Raw genomic sequence first — 27,991 nt, forward strand, 5'->3', positions numbered from 1 at the left:
TTTTATTTATGGAGAAGTTGTGGCGGAGGAGTTGTTACTGGTTTTTAGCTCTTCTGCCGGTCTTTGGCAACAGTTGCAACACCGGCACTGGCACCTTTCTTTCAGTTCCATTAAATTGAAATATGCACGTTTGCACGTATGATACATTTGCTACTTAAGTACTTACGTGCATGCATACATATGCAAATAGTTGTGACATTTTCCTTAGTGCAAAAATATTCCACGAATAAGTATATAGTTGGTTTGAGGCAAGCCGCCGACTGGCGTTCAATGTTTGGGGTCAAAGACATTTTTAAATGATTTGTAGCTCAATGCGGAGAAGACGAGTGGTTTATTAAATAAGGATTGGGTTATGAGGATTTGCAAGTTTTTCGTAGATTTTCTTAATTAAGAAGCTTGGTTACTTTTTCTGTTTAAAATTACAACAAATTGTTTTAATAACTTTCAAGTATTTCTTTAATAAGCATAAAATAAAATTAATAGGAAATCCTGCTTTACTTTAAAGTCCTTTTGTCCATCAGTTTATTAACGTCCTAGGCAAAGGAGCTCCTTCATTTCGAGACGATTTTTGTAGGTTGGAAATACAATAGGAGATCTGACCGGCTCTTTGCGGATAGCTTCTCATAAAATCCAGTTGCCATTTGCGCCTTCAAATGGCAAATGGATTTTATGAGAAGCATAAAACTGTAACCATTTGTATAATAAAATCATGACATGCAATAAGGTTTTACTTGAAAAATAGTTGCCACCCTTTAACACATTCAAATTATTTAAAAATAATCAAATTATTTTAAAATATAAATCAATTATTACAAATCGGGTATCAATTGTAATAGTTTTGAAAAGCTTTATTTCTTAACGTAACTATAGGAGGGATGCCACCTGTAAAATATTTTGAAGAAGGTTGCCACCTGCTTGAAATGTCGAATTTACATAAGTTATATGAAATAAAACAATATGGATGTCAAACGAAAGAGTGTTAAGAAATTTTTAGTTTGAATAGCAAGAATATTTTTGTTGTGTTGGTAGAAGGTAGCCACCTGTTTAAAAAAATTAAATTCGAATTATTTACTGAGTTGAATGAATCATTCAAATATGGGTATCAATCGAGAGGGGTTTGAAAAGTCTTCATTTCTGAACTTGATTTAGTGGAGTTGCCACATGTTTAAAAAATTAAATTCAACTTAAATTATCCATTATAAAAAAATATATACATATCGCAATGTCAGACGATGGAGAGTTAACAAGGTTTTAGCTTCAAAATGTTTATGAAGTGGGCTACCACCCGTTTGAAAGGTCTAATTTGATTAACTAATACAAAAATTATATGAATTAAAAGATACGGGAGTCGCCCGTTCAGGAGTAACTAATGAATATTAAGAAATCTTTCCATTGAACATTTGGAAAGTTTGAAGAGGGTTGCCACGTGTTTAAAAAGTTGGATGTATTACTAAAGGATAGGTATCAATCGAAATGGGTTTGAGAAGTCTTTATTTCTGAACTTTATTAAGGAGGATTGCCACGTGTTTGAAGAATAAAGTTCAACTTACATCATGAGTTTATTGAAATAGAAGTGTATCACACTGTCAGACGAAATAGACTTAAGAAGATTCTAGTTTGAAAATACTTTGTAAGAGGGCTGCCACCTGTTGAAAAGTCGAATTAAGTTAACTTACACGTAAGTTTTATGAAATATCACGAAATGGAAGTGAATCGAGACAGATTTATAAAAGCTTCAGTTTACCACCTTTTCGAAAAGTCATACCGATCTAACTAAGTACATATCGTCACCTGAAATGCAAAATAACGTAACAACATCGTCACTGAAATGGAAAAAGTCGTGACTATTTCATTTTATTTTTTGATAAAACGAGTTGTAATTCGATGAAATCCATCATAGCAACCAAAAAGTGAATTTTGAATTTTTTATAAGTTACGACCTTTTGCATTTCAGTGACGATGTTGTTACGTTATTTTACATTTCAGGTGACGATATGTATCTATATTATATGAGAAGGCATTTTTTGTGATAGTCATTAAATTTGCACAGTTCTCTCGAATGGGCGATCAAATTAAAGCCCTTAGCGAGTAGTTTTATTTTTTTTATTAAGAACTTTTTTATCAGTATAAGGTGATTTGAAATTTGTTGACCTCCGAGACCTCCCTTCGCTAAGAAATGGCTGCACGGTTTTAGATTGAATATGGCGCTCAGATCGCTTATAACTCCGACTAACATTTGAAATACTTTTTACCTTTTTGAAACTCAATTTTGGGCGGGTTCACTAGTAATATAATTATATTTGAATTTAGTTTTAAAATACCTCAGAAAATTCTACATGTTCAAGGTGAACATTTCTAAATACTCTTACGTTGGACACTTAAACTTGAGTATGATTAATATAAATTCCAATTTTAAAACAGGTGGCAACCCTCTTCGAAATATTTTCCGGATTAAACCGTATTAAACCTCTTTCGCCTGACACCCATATTGTGATACATATTCCAACTATCTAATTCGCTTAACTCAAGCAGCATTGGGTGGCGACCCTCCTACATGTAGTTTAGAGCTAAAACCCTTATAAAAACCCTTTCGATTGTTGCCCATATTGTAGTAATTCATTTAAATTAATTGAATTTAATTTTTTAAACGGATGGCAACACTTGTAAAGCACCTCGGTAATATTCTAAATGTCCACTTTGAAGGTTTCTTATAAATCTAAATTTTACGCCCTTATTTTATTTTTCCAGATAACAGAAAATTCATCAACATTTAAAGTATGTCACCAAAAAAAAAAAAAAAATCTCAAATATCTACGGGATTTTTAGCCGTTTGAAACTTGCACTTCATTAGAATGAAATCACATGGGCATACCCAAAATTTTTCTAAAGATTCACATTAACAAGTTTAAATTTTCGTAGATTTTGTATAAATTTGCTCTATATGATTTTGGATAAAGCTTGGACGGTATTTTTATAGAAACAAAACAAGAAAATTCAGCTCGAAAAGCATTAGGAATATTAAAAAAAAAAATCTGTATGTCTATATTTATAACTGCGCTAGCTCTTATTCTTCTTATAGCTTTTAAATATGAAATATTATAACATTTATGTGCACATTTACGAAGTAACGTGGAGCATTTTACTAAATACCCGTTTAAAATTAAAGAAAGCTGATTTCTTTAGGCGGTTAAGGCGAATTTGTTGTATTTTTTACCTACTTTCGAAAGTGGCAAATTATAACTCATTGAATGCCATTAAAAAATCCAGTTTAAATTGCCACTTAAGCCCTTTTGCGTCAGAAACTTTTTGCTGACGAGTCTCTCCGCGTGCATTAAGAGATCACAGCTCTAAAATGATGTCAAAGCTGACTTAATTACTTATTGTACATTTCACAGCAAACAATTTGAATAAAAATTACATGAAAATATTTAAAAAAGGGTTAAAGCTATTTGTTTCAATTGCTTGTGTATTTTTAAATCACAATAAATTTTTGTTTAAATACTCGATATATTAACTATATTTTATTGTTAACAATCCTTTGTTGCTTTTGCTCTCCACCTTTTGGAACTAAAATCTTCATTAAAGCTTTCAAAATATAATCACCTGTTTACGTATAAATTTTAAGATTTTCTGCACCAAAAATTTCCATTTGAATGACGCAAATAGATGGCAAAATTAGTAAACCTTATTTTTAAACGCCTTTGCCGAAATTCCTTATAATTTTATTTACTTGATGTAATCACACAGTGGCTGCTTACTCTTTGCTCGCGCCAGCTATGCCAATCCCTTTTTGAACTGCTTCACTGCTCACTTCCCTTACTCAAAAATTTCCTCAAAATAATCTTCTCAACAGCTGTTATTTGTTTTTTTTTGCAAAACTCAAGAAGACAAAAAATGCGCTTAATGCGATATTAGGCAGGTTTTTACGATGCGATGCCACAAATTTGCATAATTCCGTAATTTTTGCACAATTCCATGCATATAAGTATTTTTACAGCTTAATGAATGCATTCAAACGTTGGAGTGCATGCAAATTGGCAATACACACTCTGGTAGAGAGTGTCGCAACGCAACGCAACGGAACGCAGCGCAGGCCAACTGCGTTGAATTGGATTGTAATAAAATCATCGTAAATTTTTTAACTGTCACTGTGGTGAATGCCAAGAAATTACACACGCAAACGCTGCTAACAACATACATACATATTGCATAAGAGATTGACCGATAAGATGGGGTATGACATGCACATACATGCATACATACATGCATATTTACTCAAACAAATGAAATTAGATTGTTTTTGATGAAATTTAAAGTGGGAAGAAAGAACTAATGAATAATGCAAAAGTTTAAAAATAATTAGAGCCGCATATATTTAGAATGACAACAAGATTGTTTTTAATAAAAATGCATGCATTGCATGTGGAAGCACCTGTAATGCTGTATTTACATATTTTTAAAAGAACTTCGCATTTATAATATTTATTTGATTTATGTATGTGTTGAAATTAATTTGTATTTTTTTCCTTTTTCGCCTTTCTTTGCAGACAAATACCGTCCGCTTACTCCAAAGCCAATGGCGGCACTGCCATTCCACTGCCCGCCACCGTTATGGTGCAACGGCGCTGTCCGCCGGATAAAGTACGACCACTGCCACCGACACCGAATCATACGCCATGTGAGTTGAAAAAAAAATATATATGTATTTGGAACATTTTTTTTTTGTACTTCCATATGCCTTCTACTAGCATGCACAGTGGTGCTTAACTGCAATTTACTGTTCAAAATTGGTCCAAAGCTCGTTTTGATAAAAAAATTTTTTAATGGAAAGTGATAAAATTTAGAAGAGCAAGGTCGAAAAAAATAATTACGAATTCTTAATCACTTGAATGTCCGATACGTTTGCATACCTAAAATTTTTCTCAAAATTCTGAATAAAAAGATTGACATTGTTGGTGAAAATGTTTTTTATAACATTTATACTTTTATTTATGAAATAATAGTTTTTATTATGTAACATTTGCACATTTTGCTGCAACAGGGGAATCGATTTTCTTCAAAATTGCACTTCGCACTAAAAATTTAACACAAACAAATAAAATTCAAAAATCGGGCTCGTCAAATTTATTCTAAATTTTATTAGGTTTCACTAATAAAAATATGAAATCAGTTAAAGTCTGCAGGTTCTGGACTATTTTGAATAATAAATTCCAGTTTCCACTCCAAAGTTATGTACACTGTGGGGTAGTCTCTTTCCAGATTGTTTTTTTTTTTATTTAATTCCCTGCAAATTTTTTTTTTGTCAAAGTTTATCATTCTTGAGTAGCTTAAAATTCTTAAAAACAAAAAGAAGCCATAGACGGTTAAGAACCGTCACCCAACCTGAGGCCGCTTTTCGCGTTCCCTCATGATAGCGTTCTATTAACCACATTTTTGGAAGATTTTTCGCCAATTTTTTGCATTTGGTATTACCATTGGCAGTCTCCTGCAGAGAAGTAAAGTTTTCTGATTGAAAAATATTGATTTTCAAGAATTTTATACCATTTATACGAAAACTTGTGTTTTTCTCCATGTAAAACACATGGAAAGCTTTGAGCGCTTTGAGCAACCTCTAACTATTTTTTTTGATTACAAAATAACAAACAAGGGTATACTTTGAATTCCGACTTTACTTTTTCTTTTGCATTTTTGGAGCACCCTAATGTACACTTTTTCCGATTAGCAACATCGAAAAAAATGGTTTTACTTTGAAAAACAAATGCACAAAAAAAATTTTTAACCACAATTTCACTTCAAATATTTGCTAGCTGCTCCACAAATTTTAATTAAAAATCCACTCAACATTTTTCAATAAAAACTTAATTCATGCTCCCAGCACCAGTTTGCTGCTCGTACGCATGCAAAAGTCACCCCTAACAAGATGTTCCCCTTTCTCCTCAAAAAACTGCCTTAGATACTGCTGTTTACTGTTTACACACGAGCAACAGGATAAAAAAGTGAAATCCTTTCAAGCTTACATTTAGAAAACCAAAGCAAAAAAAAAATATATCCAGTTAACAATCTATTATTCAGCCATTGCCATATTTCTCTAGAGATTCAAGCCTAGATTAATAGAAATGTTCGTCTTAGGAGGATGGCGAGCTTTTATGTATGTATGCACATTAGGGTGGTCCAAAAGTAAAGTCGGAATTTTATTGCTCTCAACCCCAAAGATTGTTCTAGTTATATCAAACAACACACCACAACTTTTTTTTATTTCGATTTCAAAAAAAAATTAAGGGGTCGCTCAAAATTTGCCATGTATTTTATATAGGAAAAACCAGTTCTCGTGGAAATGGTATAGAATTCTTGAAAATCAATATTTTTCGATCGAAAACTGTCGGAAATTGTTTATGTTACCATTGTTTTAATACTTAGGATTTTTTGTGGCCCCCCATTACATTTTTTTTGTAGTTTTTTAGGGGCCCTATAAAAAGCAGTTAGTTTAAAAAAATGGTTAAATAAACAATTGGGGATTATTATTGGAAGTCTCTTAAAGAAAGGCAGGGAGAAACTTTGAGTCACCTTTAAATATTTTTTTATTTCGAAATAAAAAGACCGGGGTATAATTCTTCTTTTGTTATGGAGTTGAGGGCATTAAGATTCCAACATAATTTTTTTTTTGTTTACCACCCTAATGTACATGCATATATGCATGCTCTTAAGTGTATCCCCATATATGTATTAGTATGATGTACATCGATTAAAGCATACGAGTACATACAAATAAAAATATGATGCAAGCGACCACCGACGAAATGAAAATTGACCGAGATTTTTGCTTGACAGACAACCACCAATGAGGACAATAGCACTTCAAACCCCAAACCCTTGACGACTATGAAAATGCGGCAACTGTGGGATTGCGAGTGTGAGCAATAAGACCGGTAGTAGCTCTACGGAAGTCACAGGGAAAAAGGGTAAAAATAGCCAGTCAAAGTGGTTGAAATGGGCAGCTATAAATACATAAATGTAGATATGTATGTGCGCACATAAAATGTTGTCATGGGAAAAGTGCGCTGTGTTACGGTGTTAAGTACCAGATACTGTACGTGAAAAATGCATAAAAATGAGTACGTAAACTTAGTCGCACAACAGCCTTTATTTCCAATGGCACACATGGGGATTTCTAATTTTGGGCTTGATAATGATGGGATTACTGGCTTGTGATTGTCGTTTGATGCGATGATGATGACGATTTTGTTGGTGTGGTTTTCGGCTTTGCAATGAGGTCTTTGTGAGAGCTACAAATTTGCAGATTTCGCGTTAGCGCGATAATATGACACCTCTATTGAGGGAAATGGCATTTTTTTTGGTTCAAATCCTGCCAAATTAATGAAATTGGTAAACCCTGTAGATATGTATGTACGAAGGTGAGGAAAGAGAAACATCAAAGTCGCGTGAAAACTTGTCCAAATGAAAGTATTATTCGCGTACGAAATGTGTGGTGATGGTTTTTTTTTACGGATACTCGTATGCTTCTACTGGTTTCTGCAAAATGTTTGGGAGGTGCAGCTATTGTTCGATGTTTTATCCACGGACCGTAACGGTTATGATCTTTTAATAAAAAATCATAATTTAACCGTTAAAATTCGATTTCTATTTTTCTGAACGAATTTAAGCGTTTTTTTCTGATTTTTATTTTCTCTATCTATCTCTCTATGTTGTTCTATGATTTTGTTAAATAAAAATCAAAAAATAACGATTTTTCAATTATCTAAAAATATAAATCTTGCTATGTAACGGTTATTATCGGTGCCTGGTTTTATCTATATAAATCGTCAGCGTAGCATTTCTAATGTGGGGATGAGTTTCTGAATTAGTTTCTCTAAAACATTTAAACTTTTATTAACATCCCTACCATTTTTACCTTTGCTAGTTCTTCTGATCTCAGAAACCCCATCTTCAGGGTGATTCTTCAAAAAAAAGTCTTCGATCCGTGAAGCATTTGCTTCTAGCTTGCTCCACAAAAGCACCACCTCTTTAGAATCTCTCTACTCGGTTTTAATTTTGTCGATTGATACTAATTTTTCAGATCTTGGCGAAATATTTACCTATATTAGGAGTAAAGTAAAAATAAGTTTTCACTGCAGGGGAAAGGTTTAAGGAGCTGAGCTATTATCGCATTTTGAATAACAAGAAGAAGACAGAAGTCAACTACTTAAAACATATTTATTTATATTTAATTACAATATACATACATACATACTAACACACTAAATAAATCACAGCCACAAAACCAGGAAGTTGTCATCAGCGTATTTGTTAAATTTTTTTTTTACAAAATTTACATATCCCGAAAAAGACTTCCTCTTGGGGAATTGGTGCAAACTGGTATTGAATCAGAGCAAAAGGGGCATCCATAATTAATTTCACGTTTATCCGTTTATCGCTACATCAAGCTGTGATTTTGATTTATGCTTGTCACTGATTTCTTTCTGCCGCATTCGTTTGGGGTTTTTCGACTTTCGTATGTCGACAGTGAGCGACGTACCCTCTACTCGCCCAGCTAAGTGAATTCCTTTGCAGGCCTGGTGTTTCTAAGGGCAGTCGGCATGCATACATATCTACATAAAAAGATGTCTATAAATATACATACTTATGCACATATGTATGGATGTTGCGTAGGCGCGTGTTTCGAAAATTAATTAACGCATATCTTCTTGTTGCATGACAGTTGTAACGCTTCAATGTTCCCACAACGAAATTCCTAGCGCGATTACAAGTATGTACTACATACAGTGGCTCATTGCTAAATCGTACACCAAAAAAAAAAAAAAAATCTCAAAAATTAACAATAATTTTTAGCTATTCGAAACTTGTACTTTATTCGACTAAAATTTAAAGGGCTGCATACCCGAAATATTTCTAAAAAAATCTGATCAAAAAGTTGAAAATTTTCATGAAAATGATAGAAAATTTCGCCGAATTTTCCCAGTTTTTGTACAATGTTTGGAATTTTTGATTTGTATGGTGTTTGTTTTACTATGAACCATATTTTTATAAAAAAAAAACTAGCAAATACCCGGCGTGCTTCACTGCGCCTTAAAAGTATTTTTTTTTTTTTTTTGTTTTTTACTCCCTCTCAAAACTCTTAAAGCAACTTCATAAAAAAAAATAAAATAGATTTAAAGAGCTTTATAAAGAAATATTTTCAAACAAATTTTCGATTTATGAAGCATTCTTTATTTTTTATAAATGGGGTTTTAGAAAGTAGGTAGAGTATCGGCTTTCTCCTGGTAATTAAATTTATAATCTTATAGCTCGAGTCTTATTTTCAAGCACTTTCCTCAAAGGTGTAATACTTCAACATTTACCTTATCTTTTTAGTTTAACTGAATTAAATTTTTCAAATAGGTGGCAACCCGCTTCAAGAAAAATTTACCACAGTAATTTTCTTAAACCTCTTTAGTTTAACACCAGTATTGCCATATTTCATTTATTTTATCAATTTAAATGAATAACATTTTTCAAACAGGCGGCAACATTTTTAGTTTTATACCCAAATTGCATCTTGCAATTTACCTTATTAATTAAATTAAATAAAAAAATTTAAACACATAAATTTTTCGGCTGTAAGCCATCTTAAACTCTTTCTTTTGATGGCCCTATTGCAATATTTACTTTATCTTGCCAATTTACATAAACTGCAATTTTCAAACAGGTGGAAACTCTCTACTTTTTATCATCTATAGCTTAAGTTAGACCTTAACTATTTAACATAAAAACTTTGTGAATAATAACAAAAATTTTTTTTGGCTGCACGATTTTAGTTGTGAGGCACTGTAAATACCGCAGTACTTGAATGCCGGTATGCCGAGTCCTGGCATAAATCGGCGTTCAAGCCATTGGCTGGTTCGTAAGAATATGTGTACATATGTACATTTGTGTGTAGCTGACTTTAAATCGCACGCATTTAATTTAAATTAATGTCCACTTGTTTTTGGCGCTCCAAACTGTGCGTGGAAATGTGTATACATAAAAAATAAAATGAAAATAGTTGAAGGGGTGTTGACAAGTCGCTGTAGCAAGTGTCGTAAATTAATGCTGAAGTTTACATATGACAAAGCTTGTTCGCGACATTGCTGGTTGTAATTTACATATACATATGTAGAAGAAGCTTAACGTTAAAAAAAAAAACAAAATAAATTAAAATGTCTTAAGTGTACTTTGCATATTGACCCAGATCTTGAAATATGGTTAGAGGAAGAAAATGACCATAAAACAAGTACAGAAAATAATCTTCTTTAAACTTTTTGCATGCAAAAAGTTTTTTTCGTAACTAAAAGTGCTATTGTTGATTTAGAAAAAAAAACTGTTATATTTTATTTTGGATTTTTTTAAAAAAAAAAAAAATCGCTCTTCTTGGATCTAAAAGTTTTAGGCGCATTTTCTCTAAATTGTGTTTTGAAGAAATGTATTTGAAAAAATGGCTCTTAAGTAATTTGGCGATTTTGAGATTTTTAATTTTTTCGTAAAATTTCATAAGAGTTGAAACTGGATAGTAAAATTTTATTATACACCAGTCAACAATTACTAAAAGTTTTTCGACCACTTATTTTTTTTTTAAATTATTTAAAAAAAATATATATTTACTAGGGCTGTGCGATTATTCGATTACTCGAGCAAGTTGGTTAATCAATTATTCGGTTAATCAATTACTCGAGTAATCAAGATTTTGATTACTCAAAACGATGATTAATCGAGTTACTTGAAATATGATTACTCAAAAAAAATAATTTTGCTCGTTAAAAGAGTTTGCTTTGGAAAATGCTTATTTTCTTTTTTACATTCTGTATATGAAAAAATTTTTTTGTTTTAATTTTTGAAAACAGAAACGTTGTTTTCAAAGTATCAAGGAACTTTAGCTACTTCATACATATGTAAAGAGTTGAAATGTTGATTACTCATTTTACTCGAAATGTTGATTAATCATAAAGCAAATTACTCAAATATTTTTGTTTTTGGTTAATCAAAAATCTTGATTACTCGAGTAACTGAACTTTTGAGTAATCATAATTTCCAATTAATCGAATAATTGAGTTATTTACTTTATGATTAATTAAAATTTTGAGTAATCAATTAATCGCACAGCCCTAATATTTACATATCTAAATACAAATTTTTTCATAGTTTCCTAGCTAAAAAAAAAAAAAATGTTTTATTTCGAGCTAAAAAATATCACTTTTTTCAGCCATACCGGGTTTGGGCAAAAGCGGCGCTGATTTCAATAGCGGGCGGCCGAATAGTCCACCAACCAGCAATCATACAATACAAAGTCTTAAAACTGGCAACAATAATGGGTAAGTGACAATTGCTACAAAATATCCACAACAAAGTTTAGGATTCTAAAACTATATTCTTATAAAGTTTATTTCCCAAAAATACCTAAAGACATAACATTTTATACCACTTTATGGCGAATTTAAGGACTTTAATTTGTCGAAAAAAAATCTTGATTAACCCTCTCTCCCTACATACCTCTTTTCTTTCCCGCAGCTTACGTCCACCAACAGCTAAACCGACCCACCCGAGCGGCATACCGCCACCAAGTGGTTTACCAGCAGCCGCCAATGTGGCAACTGCTGCGCACCCACAACAAAAGCACTCAATGCTTGACAAACTGAAGTTATTTAATAAGGAAAAGCAACAGCAGCAGAACGCCGTCAATGCTGCAACCACTAAAATGCAGGCTCAATCAAAGCGTACCTCATCCTCGTCGGGTTTCTCCTCAGCACGTTCCGAGCGCTCAGACTCTTCGCTGAGCCTCAACGATGGCCACATATCACAGATCAAGCCACCAACGGTCAGTGTTACCTCCGGCAAGGGCAAGGTCAATACAAAACAATCAAAATTAATGGCCGCACAGTTGAAGAAAGAACAGACGAAATCCAGTAAGCTCGACAAAAAGGAGAAAAGTCCAGCGCGTTCGCTGAATAAAGAAGATATGAGTGGCGATAGCAAAAATTCGACTTTGAGTCGCACGAAAAACTCACTGCCCCGCGTCAGCGAAAAGAATTCAGCGAAATCTTCATCGAAAGGCTCACTCAATTCCAAGTCTGATTCGAAATCCTCGCTGATAGTGCCGCCCACGAAAGGACTCTGCAGCCCAAATGGTTCAAACACTGGTCTTCCCAAGCCGATTGCTGCCATCAAGGGCACTAGCAAGTTGCCGCAACCGCCTTTGGGTGTTGTTGTTGGCAGTGGTAGCGTTGATAATCGTGGACGTGGCATGAGCAATTCCAATTCGCAGCATGAAATGCTGAAACGTGAAAAGAGTGACATATCAAGCATGCATACAAACATATCTGGCGAGACGACAAAATCCAAGGAAACACAGCAGCACCAACCACATATCGTCAAACCGGTACCGATATTGCCGGAACCGGGCAGCAAGCCACCATATTACGCCAACACAGCAAACATATCACAGCAACAGCAGCAACACCTTCAGCTGCAACAGCAACGTCAACAACAATATCAACAACAGCAGCAAGCCTACTACAATCAGCAACAGCAGCAGCAACAACAACAAGAGCATGCTACATACATAAATAACAGTCGCCTGCCGCCACCCAAATCCACTACTTCACCATCCGCCAATACACCTTCACGCAAGCTGGAATACAATGCCGGCCCCGGCATACTCACTTCGCCGCAACGTTCTCCACTGCGCGGCCTACCGCAATCGCCCGATACGCCACACCATCACCAACATCCAAGTGCATCCAAGTTCCATACGATACCTTCGAGAATCGATACCATTTACGAGGAGAAGAGACCGACCAGTTTGCTGCCTATGCCACCGCTGCTGCGTGGTTATAATTCGCATGTTACGTTGCCCACACGCGGCCTACGTGGCGGTGGCGCTCACAATTATGTTGCTGACTTTATTGAAACAGAAATCAGTCAAGGTTACTGCAGCGACGGTGATTCGTTAAGGGTTAGCGCTACGGCGCGCTTGGCGCAACGCGCAGCCGCAACAGCGAGGCGATACCATGACATAGATAATGGCTACCTCTCGGAGGGTAGTGGTAGTGTTGGACATCATGGTATGGGTGTGGGTGGTGTTGGCGGCATGAGTGCGGCGGCGCATACGAAACATTTCCTAAGCATGATGCGAGCGAGAACGCAGTTACCGACAACCATCGAAGAGCGGTAAGTCCAAGAGATTTTGCTTTTACCATTTAACTAGACTTAAGAAATTTGTGTGAGGAATTGAAAAGCAATTATATATGTATGTATATGAAATACGATTTATGTCATCCAGTTTATAAAAATTTGTCCCTCATCCCGTTCTGATTGAAAATATCTACATATGACGTATTAAGGTAAATTTCTTTGGTTACTGAAACGTTTTTGTTAGCTTTAAAAAACTAAATAGTCATTGGTCTGGAAATATAGAGTTCATTATATTTGAAAGAAATATAAACATATCTGAAAAAAATATGGATGTATCCCCCACAACGAGTTCCGGACATATGTTAATAGAAGCATTTCTAGTTCTAAGGAGTACGACCTTGCAGACCGACGTTCCCAAGGGATGCGCTCTCCGCCGATGTTAATTATCTCGGTTTAATTCTCGACAGGAAGTTGGACTGGAAGCGGAACCTTACGGAACGATCCAGGAAACCGTTACCGCCTTATACGCCTGTAAAGTATCGGTAGGGAAACGATGGGGTCTGATACCACACATAATACACTGGATGTATACAGCGGTTTTCCGAGCGATTCCTTTCTACGGGATCACTCTATGTTGGCCGGCTCTAGAAAACTCCACTTACAGAGACGTATTGGACCGGGTACAAAGGGTGGAAACTATGCTAATCACGAGGGTGTCCTCCCCTCTACTCCAAGTATGGCTCTGGATAGTGTTTGAATCTTCTCCCTACCGACCTTTACGGTAGATATCAGGCTAGCTACAACGCAACATTAGTTCAAATTTCTGTTTCTGGAAGCGGAATGTACTCTAAAGATCTCTCGCTAAACCTAAGCAGGCGCCTCCCTGACCACTGCAGCGTTGTTCAGGCTGAATTTGGAGCTATGTATATACTTTTTATTCTCGCAGAATATCATTACAGTTCAGTAACACTTCCTCCGAAGTGGTTGCCGAATGCAGAAGTACCTTGAACGAGCTTGCCGGGAAAGTCACCATTAACGTGGTATGGGTACCCGGGCACAGTTGACTACCGGGAAACTGCGCTCATGGAACTAAGCGCTCGAATGGGCGAAAAAACCAACATGTTCCGTTACAAAACATTAATGAAAAACGATCCGAAACTCTTATACAAATCAACCTCCCCATTTTTAGCACAGTTGTGGGTATAATTACAGGACACTGCCTAATGGGAGCGCATGCTAGGCAAATGTGTTGCCCCGCTAACGATTTCTGTCGTGCCTGCAGGAACAAGGAGAAGGTGGAGAGTGTACAACACTGTCTCTGCCACAGTCCCGCTCTGGCAAAGTCAAGACTTGGTACTTTTAAGGAACATGCTTTTCGGTGTTTAGCTGATCTCGACTCTGTGGGCGTCCGCGACCTTCAACGATACATTAAGGTTACACGATAATTCTATCATTTGGGAAACTAAGAGAAAGGAGCAAGAGCTCGTTTATAGTGACATCATAATGGGTCAAATTGGCCTAAGTGTGTCTCTCTGCCGGTCTTGGCGGAGTGACAACTACCGATACCTTACCTAACCTAACCTAGGTTATCAGTGAGTAAGTTCACGTCAGCCCTAATGGTTTTCTAATTTTTCATTTGAATAGCTAAACAAGGGGCCAGGGTATGTTTAAGGTCCTCTATTGCATCGAACATTTCCCGCATTCTGAGTAATTAGCAGCGTTGGAAGAGAGCTATAAAGGCCATATAATGAATTCGCTTGGTTAGCCTTCTTCAGAAAACTTGGAGGTTATGTACCTATTGCAGAGATGCCGATACCGATCACTTGGCCGTTAATCGATATTAATGTTAATACGAGGCCAGCTGCCGCTCTATACTTCATCTTTGAACCGTCTATTAATTATTGTACACATCTGAAATTGAAAAGAGGGAACACGTATTGAGCATTTTGACTTAGAATTTCCCACTAAAGTAGATTTTCTTGGTCGTGAGGTCACATAACAAGTTTGCAACCTAGAAACTTTTCCAAAAAAATCCGATAATAGAGTAGATTTCCTTGTCTTAATTTAGTGTCGTATACTGAAATGAATACCACTTTTTTGCGCTTATTTCCAGCGGCGAAGTTATCCAAAATCTCTACACATTCACCTTTCATTCCCGCCAGTGTGCCACCATTACAGCCCTGAGTCACTCACTAAAGAAATTTCCATAATGATTCATAGCCCACGCTCATCACTTTCTACCATCTTTGCGGTTGGTCTGTTGTCCGCGTGATGCCCTTTTTCGTGCGAATTGACGAAGACACATTTTTCCATGTTCTTACCACATAAATAACAACCCAAGTCAAAGCAGCAGTGAATGCAAATATCGAAGTAAACAAAACAAAAGAAGTCCTGCAACGGAGCACTGCCAACCTATTTACAAAAGGCCTCATTCTAAGTATCTGTGCCGCTGAACAAAAAATGACAATGCGAGGCGAGCAACAACAGGCGCTGGGTGAGCAAGGGAATGACTCACTTTGTTTGATGCTTCACGCACTTTTCACTTCATTTACTCGCTCGCATTTGCAATAGGTTGAGAATTTGTACGTAGTTTGAAGGCACTCAGTTTCAGCGCGAAGCGCTTGCTTGTTCAGTACAAAGGGCGCTCGCCGAATAGCGGCTGTAAAAGCGTGTGCTCATGTTATTTTCTGTTTTTTTTTTTTTAAATTTTTGCGCGCTGCTGCACCCGTTTACAGCCAGAAATAATCTGTTTTGCCAATTGTTCCTCTTTTTTTTTTGGCCCATGAAATGTCACACAGCATCTGAACGGGTTTTCAGTTCAGCTTTTTTTGGTTGGCTTTTATTTTGCTGCTTGCAAGTGCCAGTTTTGTCGCCTGTTTCGTTGCCTGCCTTCCTCATTGCTCATTTGCGTTGTTAATGTGCTTTAGCGTATTGTACTTTTGCATTATTTTGTTGGTTTTTCTTTTTTGGTTTGGTTTAAATTTTGGCCTGTGTTTGGTATTGTTGCGTTTTTTTTGTTGCTTGCCTTTGAGCGTTTTAATTGTGGCATACAATTTAATTACGCGTAACTGGAACGCCAAATGGCAAAGAGGCATAGCAAAAAATAAATACCAACACAACAACAAAAAATCGTTAAAAAGCGTGTGATTTGAGTAATTATCTGGAGCTTTTGGTATTTAACAAAATTTACGTAATCTTCAGCTGATTCAAAATTTTTAGACGGAGAAAATTCTTTAGAAAATATTAGCAGTAAAACTTTAAAAAAAAAATTATTACTTAAATAAAAAATAAAAATAAAAAAATTTTCTTCAAATTCATTATGTACTATACATGCAAATGACTAAGCCAAAAAAAAAATTATTTCTAATGGAAGCTGAATTTGAAGTAAAACTTAATAAAAAAAATAAATTTTATGATGAATAAAAAAATAATAAAAACCATTAAGACAAAAAAGTTGAAGATAAAGACGAGAATTAGAAATACATAAGCATTAGGATAACTGAACGGGTAAGAAAATTTATTGAAATTTTTCATTAGGAATCGAAATAAATTTAGTTATCAAAAGCTATAAGGTTACCGAAATTTATCGAATCAACGAAGTTTATAGTAATCGCCATTTATCAGTTATCCATGTTTACTGAGTTACCGCAACTTATCGAACTATTCAAATTGATCAATGTTTATTGAGTTTTCGAAATTTATAGACACAGAAATTTAGTTGACGAAATTTACAGAGAGTTACCGAGCTATAAAATTTATGGGATTATCGAAATTTGTCAAGTTATCGTTATTTATGGAATTATCATTATTTTTAGAGTTAACGAAATTTATCGAATTATCGTAATGCATCGAGTTCTTTCAACTCATCGATATTTATTGACTTACTAAAATGTGTCGATTTATCGAATCGAAGTTTTTGAAATTTTCAAAATACATATATCGAGCTATCGAAATTTCAAGGTTATATTAGTTTATCGAGCTATCACTGCTTATCGAATTTTATCGTTTTACCAGAGTGTAACGTTTTATCGAAATTTATAGAGGTACCCAGAGTTATCGTAATGCATCGATTTCGATATTTATTGACTTACTGAAGTGAGTCGATTATCGAATCGACGTTTTTGGAATAAAAACGATATCGAGTCATCGCAATTTCATGGTTATATAAGTTTATCGAGTTATCACTGCTCATCGAATTTTATCGTGTTACCAGAGTATAACGAGTTATCGAAATTTGTCAATAGCTTTCGAAAAATATGAAGCTAATAAATTAACCAAGTTATCGAAATTTATGGAGGTATCCAAAGTTTATCGAGTTATCGATATATATCGAGATGTATACATTTTTAAGTTATCGAAATTTGTCAAGCCTTCGAAATGTAGACTTATCGAAATTTATCAGAAACTATCGAAGTTAGTCGAGTTACAGAATTTTTTTTGAGTTATCGGATTTTATTGCTTTTTAAATTCATCGCATTATCGATGTGTATTAAATTATCGAAATTTATCGACAAACTAAAACTATTGGGTCAATTCCAAGTCCTGCCAAAGTTCTCCAAATACCTTCAAATATATAATATATTGTAGTCTCGTTTTGGTTCCAAAGCCAAAGATTTTCCGGTAAGTTCTTCCGGTGCTAAGCTCGAAAACCTCTTTAAGGCTCTTAAAAAATAACAAAAACGGTCGAATTTTAACGGTAACTGGCACTCCAATTAAGTATATTTAAACAGCTTTGTTTAGAAGGAAAATAGTGACTACCGTGGCATAAAGAATAAACTTAAATTTTAATTGAGTTTTGAGAAAAACGGGTGCAACAAATCCGAGATTTGACTGTGTAAACATGGTGATTAACAAACGTGCTTTGATCGAGATTATATTTATATGTAAACGTTCTTTTACCCTCATTCTATTTCTCTCCAAACGCCCGCCTGCCGCGCGAGCTCTTGCTTCTTGCTTCTTGCTGGCAACCACTTCAATTTGTCAACAGCACATAACATGACATCCTCGACAACCGAATACAATTGTCACCTGTCAAAGCCGTAAATTTGCAACATACACACATACTTCAGCAATTGGAAGACAAGTTGTTTGTGAGTGCGGCTGCTATTATTTATATTGTTGTTATTGTTTAACTTGTAGTTGTATTTAGTTGCTTAGTTACCTTTATTGGAATGTTTTATTATTGCCGCTCTTGTCTTTATTATGCTTCTACTTCTAATTTAACATATGTGTTGTATTTATTACTTTTCTACTTGCTAAAGTTAGTCACATAAATAACTAGTTTTATTTGTTTCTTTGTATTTTACATACAAATTATGGAGATTTTTGTCTCACCGCGTTCGTCTCTTTGCCTTTGTTTTTTCATATGTAAATGAATACAAGGATGTGTTGGGTAAACACAAATTTTTGAGCAATTTCCAATTAAAATCTTTACAGGAGAATCATGATAAAGTATATATGTATGTGCTTAGGGTGGCTCTTAAATGCGGGAAGCAAATTTATACATCAGATTTCCTAAGCCTCAACCACTAAGTCGATGTTACTATAGTCACATATAAATTTAGATCCCGATTGAAGACGGTTAAGGCCCTATGAAGATGTCTTAACTGGCTCCAATCGGGGCCAAAATTTATATGTGATATCCTCCACTTCAGTACCACCGGTTTTGGGTATTCAATGAAAAAATATATACTCTTAATTTTTTTAGTCCATACAGGCATCTGTTCTTTAACCCCTTGACGTCACGGCTTAACCGACTCCAATCGACTAAAATCATCGAAACTCTAATAAACTATGATACCATACGCCCAGACAACTTCAAATATTTAAGTGTGCTACACTGACCACTGTTTCATCCACACCACAAATGTATGTGTCTGCTTTTTTGGCGAGCAAATAATTTTAAATAAAAAACCGCTCCCATTTATTTGCATTATTTTCCAGCCCATTCCAAACCTGAACTCTAAATTTAATATCCTTGCATTTTTAAAGTCCATACATAAGCTCATAAGCTTTTTCGCTTCAGAACAAACTCCCCCACTTCATTGCTTATCACTTAAAAAATAATTGAAACTTCTAATTCCTCACATCTCTCTATCGCTAAATCAATTATCGCACAACTCAAGTATGAAATTTTTATTACCATTGTTAATGACAGACCACCGAAAAAAGCAGTCCACTGGCGAAAATTTCGTGAGGATGTTAGGAAACGTTCGCTTGCATTAATTTTTTAGATCAGACGTGATGATTTGTATGACAAATGCAGCTGGCTTGCTAGAGTGGCAGTGGGAAATATGCTAATGAGAGACAACCATCTGGATGGCACAGGGGTAGAGCACAATGAAGTTTAGCTTAAAGGACTCCATGTATTTACGTGGAGTAAAAATGGAGATTGTATGCCAAGAAAGGAACGCAAAAGGAAGTGAACGAAATTTAAAAGTTTAACGAGGGGTATTGTGTTTTAGCAGGGGGTGATACAAAAAGAAAATCATAATTAAAAACTGAACAACAAAATAATTTGGAAAGTTGTCGAAATGAGCAAAGCAGCCCCAAACCCCCCCGTTCCTTTCTGAGTGTTTTAATGAGTCTTAAGGAAAAAATGTGCGCCAATTAAACACCAAAGTGAAATAAGTAATGGGCTACTTTGATTACGATGAAAAATTTGGCATGCTTATTTGTAGGTACTTACTTTAATCATTAGACTTTGATTATTTACTTTTACTTAGCAAACTTTAAATTAACAAAATCTAATTCGCTTTCAATTAGTATTAAAAAGTGGACGCATTTTCCGGGAAGACTTGATAACATCATTGTTAGATTTTTTTTAATGAAGCCCTTTTCAAACAAATAATAAATTCGCAGGTGATTTAATTTGCATTTAGTTCTCTTTTTGAGACCAAAAGAAATGGCAGACGGGTCCTTTTCAATATATGTACATACAGTGACGAACAAAAGTATTGGCACAGCGAATTTTCGCAATAGATGCAAAGTTTCTCATTCTAATTTCTTTTTGTTAATTTTTTATAAAAATATAGTTCGTACTACAGCAAAAAAGGTAAGATTAAAAATAATAAAATAAAAACATCTAAGTATGCAGTTTTATAGCTCATTCAATTTTAGTATAAGAAAGTGCAACTTCGAAGTGGCAGAAAATCTAGTTGATTTTTGATTATTTTTTCACATAGGTTCCTCCTTACAAAGTACGTAGGTTCGACAACTTTTTATAGGGAATAAAATTATAACACCGACCGGAAGAAAACTGCCAAAAAGCAACGCAATTTTTTAGCAACTTCAAACCTGCATTGTGTTATAACAAAATTGAATGGGCTATAAAACTGCATACTTAGAATTTCTCTGTACCAATACTGTTGTTCGTCACTGTATGTACATAAGTATTTTGTACACAAAAAATTGTCGACAAACAAAAATAGTTAGAGGAGGTTTTAGTGCAAGGAATCAATTTTATTATCGCTTTCGAAACCTAAAAGCGGAAGCCTGCTATATAGCCTTTGTGAAAGGAACCTACACTTTGAGGCCGGGACAGTAATATTACTAGTTTTCTCTTGTTTGTGCGCTCGAATCAAGCTCTGCATGAGGATCTACAAATTTATATCTCTTTTTGATACCAGCCTACAGCTACTGGCTAATGGTGAACTCGAAATTAGGGTCGATGGCAGGAAACGGGAAGATAAATTTTATGTATCTACTATAATTTTGAGAGCGGAATTTATGGTCGTCCTCAGACAGAGGAAACAATAATAAGTTAGACCATTAGAAGTTCTAGTGCAAATAGGGCTGAAGATAGGCAACTCTTAGATTAACTCATCGATCATATTCACTTGGCTTGACCTTTTTGGTGAGAAAAATTTTTTAGAGCCGTTTTTTATCTGAATTCGTCCCATTTTTAAATTTTCAGCTTCCATTCCTGTAAAGGATTAAAATATTTGTAAAAATCTTTCGAAAATTAAATTTTGTCAAAAGTGCCAAAATGTAATGTAAATCGAACTCGCATTAAATTCAAGTTTTCTATAGTAAATTGTATTTTGCAAAAATTTTTAAAATTTTCCCAAAATTTTTGGGAACTCATACATTTATCATGTCGGGACTTAAATTTTTAGAGCAATTTTTTTCCTGAGCTTAAATTCCTACTACTTTAAATAAAATAAATTTTCCCCTCTTAATTGTATTTCCTTTTAATCTCCCACACTTGCGCACGAAACGAGCAGCTTCACAAAACATTTTAACACCCCTGAGCTGCCACATTGCATGCCAAGCATCAATAAACAGCATTCAATCACGTTGCAAGTTAAAAACATGCAACAACCGACCAACAAATTCCTCACACTTTTCCACAATTTTTTAAATGTCTCGGCAATTGAATTTCTGCACGTCCAGCAGCCGCCGCGCAATAGCGTTCATAAACCTTACAGGATTAGCTGCTATGAGCTCACCTGTAAAATATTCGCATCTACTATAAAAATCGAGAGAGCATTAAAAATAAGTTTACTATGGAAGCACATTAAGTTCACACTAACAACAACAAAAATGGATGGAGCGCTGCATGGCATGCAACAAGCTTTTAAATGGCCACCAGACACAACAACAACGCAAGTAGTGAACATAATTCATAACAGTTGTAGGCGATAGTAAAAGCGATAATAACCGACACAACTGTCTGGACACGCACTGGATATGACGGGGGGTTGGTGGCGCAGGTGGTGGGGTGTGACAGTCTAGCGCAGCGCAGACGGCATGACGCCAGCAATACACGCGCATACACCTACACTCAAGGCGAGGGATATTTGTACGTAAAGTAAAAGTAAAAATAAGAAAAAGGGAAGGCAAGGGAAAATTCTTTATTTCCAAGGCCAGCGGGCATTTCTTACCACGCCACGGCGGCCATAGCATGTCCTTGCTAGCGGCGCTCGACATGCACACACACATATGTACATATGTACACTTGCATAACTTTTTACATACATATGTAGATATACATATCTAAAAGTGAATATTTTCAATTCATATCGCAAACTGGCTACAGTCGCTCTGTAAGGCTGTCATTTGCACGCTTGGCTAGCCGCAGCCTGTTGATTTTATACTTACACTTGGAAGAAAGTCTACTGAGATTTAAACACATTTATACCCACATACAGTATTGTGCAAACAAAAGCAAAAAAATTAGTTAGCTTAATGTTATTGCTGCGTTTTCTTCAAAAAATAGTTTTACAAAAATTTTATGATTAATTCTTAAGTACCCAAAAGTGCTTTAAAATAAATGTATTTCACTTAAGACTTCTTGGTTAAAAACAATTTTTTAAGACCTAAAACAGTGCATCAATATTGGGAAGCCTGGAAACTCTCCTGTTGTTGTTGTAGCGGCACCACCAAGCCGCGCCTATTTCGTTTTGTCCATCAATCGTTATCGTCAAGCTCAACTAACGTTAGGCCTAAGAAACGGCAAGCATTATGAGAAGCATTTTGGCCTCGGTATGTAGGCGGTGCTCAGGCGACATCAGAAGGCATTCAGCTGCTGCCCGGAGTGCGGCGTTCTGACATTGTCTTTAGCTTCGTCCACTGCGTCCAACTAGTCCCCGGCGACCAAACAGGCGCAGTATTTTATAGAACCTTCCGGCCACTCGCCCTTTACTATGTTGCCAACAACTTTTCTTTGTCTTTAGGACCTTGTTGCGGCTCTGTACTATGTTGACAACACCGGAGAAGGAGAGCAGGTTTTCAAAGGTAACACCTAAGATTTTCGGGTTGTTCACCATCGGAATTGGTATGCCGTCGACGTGAATGTCTAATTCTAGCCTGACCTCCTTCGTCCAGGTGGTGAAGAGGGTCGCCGTTGGTTTCGTTTGGGAGAGTATTAGGTTCTTTGCAGTGAAAAAGCGAGAAAGTTTGGAAAGATAGCCGTTTACTTTTGAGGAGAGCTCATCAATTCCGTTTCCGGTCGCCAATATCGAGCAGTGGTCAGCGTATGAGATCAGGGAAACTCCCTCCGGTGGTTGGCGGAGCTTCTTGATGTAGAAGTTAGTCAACAAGGGGGAGAGGACACCGCCCTTTGGAACCCCTTGTTTAGTTCTTCTAGGTTTTGAGTTTTAATCTCTGACGATTACTGACGACTGTCGACTACTCATATAATTCGCTGACCACCGTTTGAGCCCCTGTGGGAGAGAGGAATGTCTTTTTAGTAGCGTGGAGTAGGTGACGGTGTCAAACGCTATTAGGACAGTTCTCTCACAGAGGCGGTTACTGTTAAGGCCACGAGTTATCTGGGTCTTTATAGCATTAAGTGCTGTTGTTGTGCTGTGTGCTTTACGGAAAACATGCTGGTGCTTCGCTGGGGACAGGTGGTGTGTAAAGTATGAGAGTAGCAGAGCCTCAAGTGTCTTCGCGACCGGGGAAAGCTTCGTTATCGGGCGATACAAACAAATATCCTTTGTGGGCAGATTTCCCCGGTTTCAGCAATGGGACCACTCTCAGCGATTGCCACACATTGGGAATGATGAGAGTGGCTTTTGACCAATTGAGGATCTCGGTAAGATATGCTACTCCCGCGGACCGCAAATGTTTCAATATCAGTATTCAAATTCTGTCGGGCCCAATGGCTTTGGAGGCTTTCGCCTTCCCGATGGCCACCTTTACCTCACCACTGGTGAAAGCAAGCTATTGCCAATCGGTTTTCACCTCTGAGTAGCGCACCCATGTCGCCGGGCAGCGGGTAACAGGAGAAACTCCTCTTTCGGCCCGGTGAGTGGACAGGGCATTCGAGAACTCTCCTTGAAAAAGGTTAGCCAGCTTCGATGTTTCTTTCGGATCAATTATACATTTAAACTTTTGAAAAGGAACTGCTCCGCTGGCAGAAAAATCGGTCCATACCAAAATTTCCGCGCCTCCTTGCTTAAAACTTGTCCTACAGTTCCGTCGATAAAGACATCTACTTCTCTTGCGCTGGACTATGCACATTCACATGCTGAGTGGAATATGCTACCTGTATTTTAAAAGCACTTTTAGTTATTTAAAAATTGAATTATCAAACTGTGTTTTGAAGGAAATACAGCAATAACATTAATCTAACTAAATTTGTTGCGTTTGTTTTGCACAACACTGTATGTAAATTCTCGCGTGCTTATGTTAACTGAAAATTTGCTGCTACGCAATTCTTTCAAATTCATTTGATTTATGGCCGCCTAGACATTGCTGTCTGCCTACTTTGTGTGTGTGTGTGTGTGTGTGTGTGTGGCTAGTGAAAGGATATGCTCCCCAGTGGCCGCGGCACGAGACTACAACAGCCGGAAATGCGTGAATGCTAAGAATGTGTGTATTTATAAGTGGGTGTGCGTGCTTCCGCTTCTAAATTTTTGTTGCTTTTCTTCTTACTACTACAAGCATACTTGCATTCAGGCTGTCAAAATTTTTTACTTTTATTTTTTTGCTTCTACACTCGTAAATCTTCACTATTGTTATTGTTATTGTTGCCACAGTTGCTTGCATGCTGCGAGCTTGAGCGCCCTAAAATATGCAAGCTTGTATTTTAATGCTTCATGGAAAGTAGTTATCCAGTTAGCTGTAAATAGTGAATTTTTTTGAATATTTAATGGTGCGTGCATTTCAATAACAGCTTAGCATACGAAATATGTGGTAGTTGTTTATGCGCAATTTACATTGAATTTTTAATGCCCGTAAATGATGCGTGTCCTTTAGAAGGATTTTTTTTTACGGTTTTCGAATGCAAATTAGAACTGGCGGAGATAGGATAGGATTTATACAGATTTTTAAGGAACTTTTATAAATGTATTTTATGAAAAAATGCAAACATCTGTGGTAAAGATTTAGCTAAATCCACATTTAAAAAAATTTTATATCAAATTTTATTATAGATTTTTTATATACTAAGGCAATGCGACTTCGCGGAGAAACGAATTTATTTATTTAAAAGTTATCTTTTGAATACATTTTCTAAAGTAATTTGTGATACAAATGTACTTTGCAGACTTTAAAATTGATTCTCCATGACTTTGCAACCTCTTAGAGGTCTCAAGAGAAAATCTGCAAAAAATAAAACAAAGCTAATACTTCAAACAACTCTAATTTAATATTTAATAGACTGTCGCAATAAATATTAACGTCACTCGGTAGCAATTTCGGTCATTTGAGCAATTTTCGCCGGCTTTAAATTTCAGCCGCGTACAAACAGAGCATATTTTTAGCAGCATAAACCAAACAAAAAATACTGCAAATTGAAGGAGTGATGACAGTAGTCATTTGAGAAAAAATCTTTTTTTTTTCATTACCAACATTTATTTAATTTTTTTGTTGTTTATCCTTTCACGCACAACATTTACGTTCACACTTCATTAGACAAGGACGTGCGAAGCGAAAGAAAAAATTAAAATGGTAGAAGCAAAAGGGGAGCGGAACAATTGAAAGGATACAAATGGCAAAACAGCCGTAACCTTAATACATAATACGCAAGTGCATACATACACACAAAATTATTAAGGCTAAAATAAACAAAAATATATATTTTTCCAAATAAAATATGATTATTTTCTACATCAGGGTACAAAAGTAAATATTACGCCATCAAACCTATTTTCAAAAAAAAAAAAATAAATACAGCTTAACGCAAATTTCTTTGTATTATTCTTAGATCGTATATATTTTTATGATAAGCTGCTTTTATCAAGATAGAAATACACTCGGAAGTTTGCCTTTGCCTTTGCAAATTAGAGAATAATTTTTCTTTTCCTTGGGTTTTTGATGTTAGTCAAAAGTTAGTTGGGCTCCATCTGAGACCCTGCGGAATAGTAGTGCGTACTTCTAACCACCACACCACAGCACTTTCATTGTAAAATTTTAATAGTAAACATTAGTTTTAAAATATATATTAAGTATTTCTAGAGTGACTACTTATTGTTATATATTCTGCTCCGAATTTTATTATGAATATTTTAAGTAAAAGGAGACCAGAAAAAAGTCACGAAGTCAGATCTAAAAATCTGAGGCTATGTCATGAAAGTACAAAAATGCTTAATCCAGCTTCGAAAAGGATAACTTGGTCACACTGGTTCCTTTGTTCAGCTTTATATAACACACACATACTATGTAAGTACCTTAGACTGCATCACCAAAAAAAATTTCAGTTTTTCCGCCGGGATTACAAAATGTATTAAATATATTTTAAGACGTCCACCAAAAATTTTGGGAAAAATATTAAGATTTACGTGAACTGGACCGATTTGAAAATACCTCCAAAAATAGAGTTTTTTATGAACAAAAATAGTTTCTTAAAGAGTTTTTGAAAAAAAGTCCCCTCAAATGACAAAACAGATTTAGCTTAAAAAATCTGCATAAAAATATTTAAAAACCTTTTCACTTTTTTTGAAGATTGATTTACGAAAAACTTGAATAACTGTTTTGCCATTTGAGGGGATTTTTTCAAAAAATATCTTTAAGAAACTATTTTTGTTCATAAAAAAATAAATTTTTGGAGATATTTTCAAATCGGTGCAGCCCACGTAAATCTAAATTTTTTTCCAAATATTTTGGTGGACGTCTTAAAATATAATAGATTTTATAATTCCAATGGAAACACAGTAACGATTTTTTTTTGTATGGGGAGTGATGCAGTCTAATGTACATACATATATAAAAACCAGCCCTTAAACTTCACAGTTCCGTGATGGTTCCAAAACAAAGTACATACATTTATAAAAAAAAATTACGTAACTTTTTTAGACGAATATAAACTTTTAAAATAAAGATGCAGTTCACCAAATTTAAAATAAAATTTAACAGTTACATATCAATTATTTTCATTTAAAAAGATCCAACTTGAAATTTCAAAACTAAATTGTACTCTTTATATCTCACCGTCACTGAAATTGCGCTGGTGGCGCCATCTGTTGTTGAAAATTCGGAAATGGTTTAGCAAGTTCACTTTGCGGAAATCAAACATTCCAGATGCCGCTCTGCAAAATTCACCACGTGTAAAGAGCAATAACAATGAGTAAGGTGCTTTTTCGAAGTCTTTGGTTGTTCTCTTTCGCTTAGTTATTTTAAAATAATCGTGCATTTGATTTTTTAATGACTACCCTAATGTATATACATACATATGGGGAAATCCACGAAACTTTTGATTTTTTACAAAAAAAAAATCAGTTTAAAATTTCGGGACACACATTTTTAATTTTGTTCGGGCAGCTTGTTAGACATTCTGATGCAATAATTACATCTCCGTTAACCGTTTTTAGTGATGCCTGAAAAGAAAATTGCAATAAAAATTACAACTTTTTAAATAAATGCCTTAAAACGTTCAATCAACTTTCGTTTTTATGTACGTCATCAGATCGGATAGTCGTGTAGCCGCACTAAAGGCCTACATGCGTTTAATTATTTTTTTTTCATGTGTAAACAACCGAGATCAAAGAAGTCAAAGATTGCGTGGATTTCTCCATATATGTATATATTTACTTGCATATATCACCATTTATTTATTTTCATTTATACCTTCCCATATGAAACCCCAAAAGAAATAAAAATTGAAAATTTGTATTATTTCTTGCACAAAAGCGATTGCGAAATCGAACGATCTGAATAAGAGCAGTCATAATAATCGTTCATTTCTGGCAAACCTTTTCTTCTTTTTTTGCCTTTATCCGCCCACTTATGACCACCGTTGCCTACAGCTGTTATAAGCCAACATTCATACAATGGCATATGCATTCACATATGTATATATGTTTGTGTATACATATGTATATACATGTGTGGGTTTGCCTATGTAGCTGCAATTGCCAATTGGAGGTTTAAACTGTCGGCAGAC

General features: G+C 35.4%; 1 protein-coding gene across 1 annotated transcript in view; it reads left to right on the forward strand.

Annotated features, from left to right (window-relative positions):
- The window catches only part of LOC108367519 (protein sickie-like), a 305,357-nt gene that overhangs the window by 212,663 nt on the left and 64,703 nt on the right, over positions 1 to 27,991 (forward strand). The window contains exons 4-6 of the mRNA XM_017622151.1: positions 4,548 to 4,678; positions 11,234 to 11,342; positions 11,539 to 13,197. Of these exons, the coding sequence (XP_017477640.1) occupies positions 4,548 to 4,678; positions 11,234 to 11,342; positions 11,539 to 13,197 (1,899 nt within the window). The remainder of the gene's footprint in view (positions 1 to 4,547; positions 4,679 to 11,233; positions 11,343 to 11,538; positions 13,198 to 27,991) is intronic.

Source organism: Rhagoletis zephyria, unplaced genomic scaffold, assembly GCF_001687245.7.
Source record: "Rhagoletis zephyria isolate East Lansing unplaced genomic scaffold, Rhagoletis_zephyria_1.1 Rzeph_scaffold_00046, whole genome shotgun sequence".
Classification (NCBI taxonomy): domain Eukaryota; kingdom Metazoa; phylum Arthropoda; class Insecta; order Diptera; family Tephritidae; genus Rhagoletis; species Rhagoletis zephyria.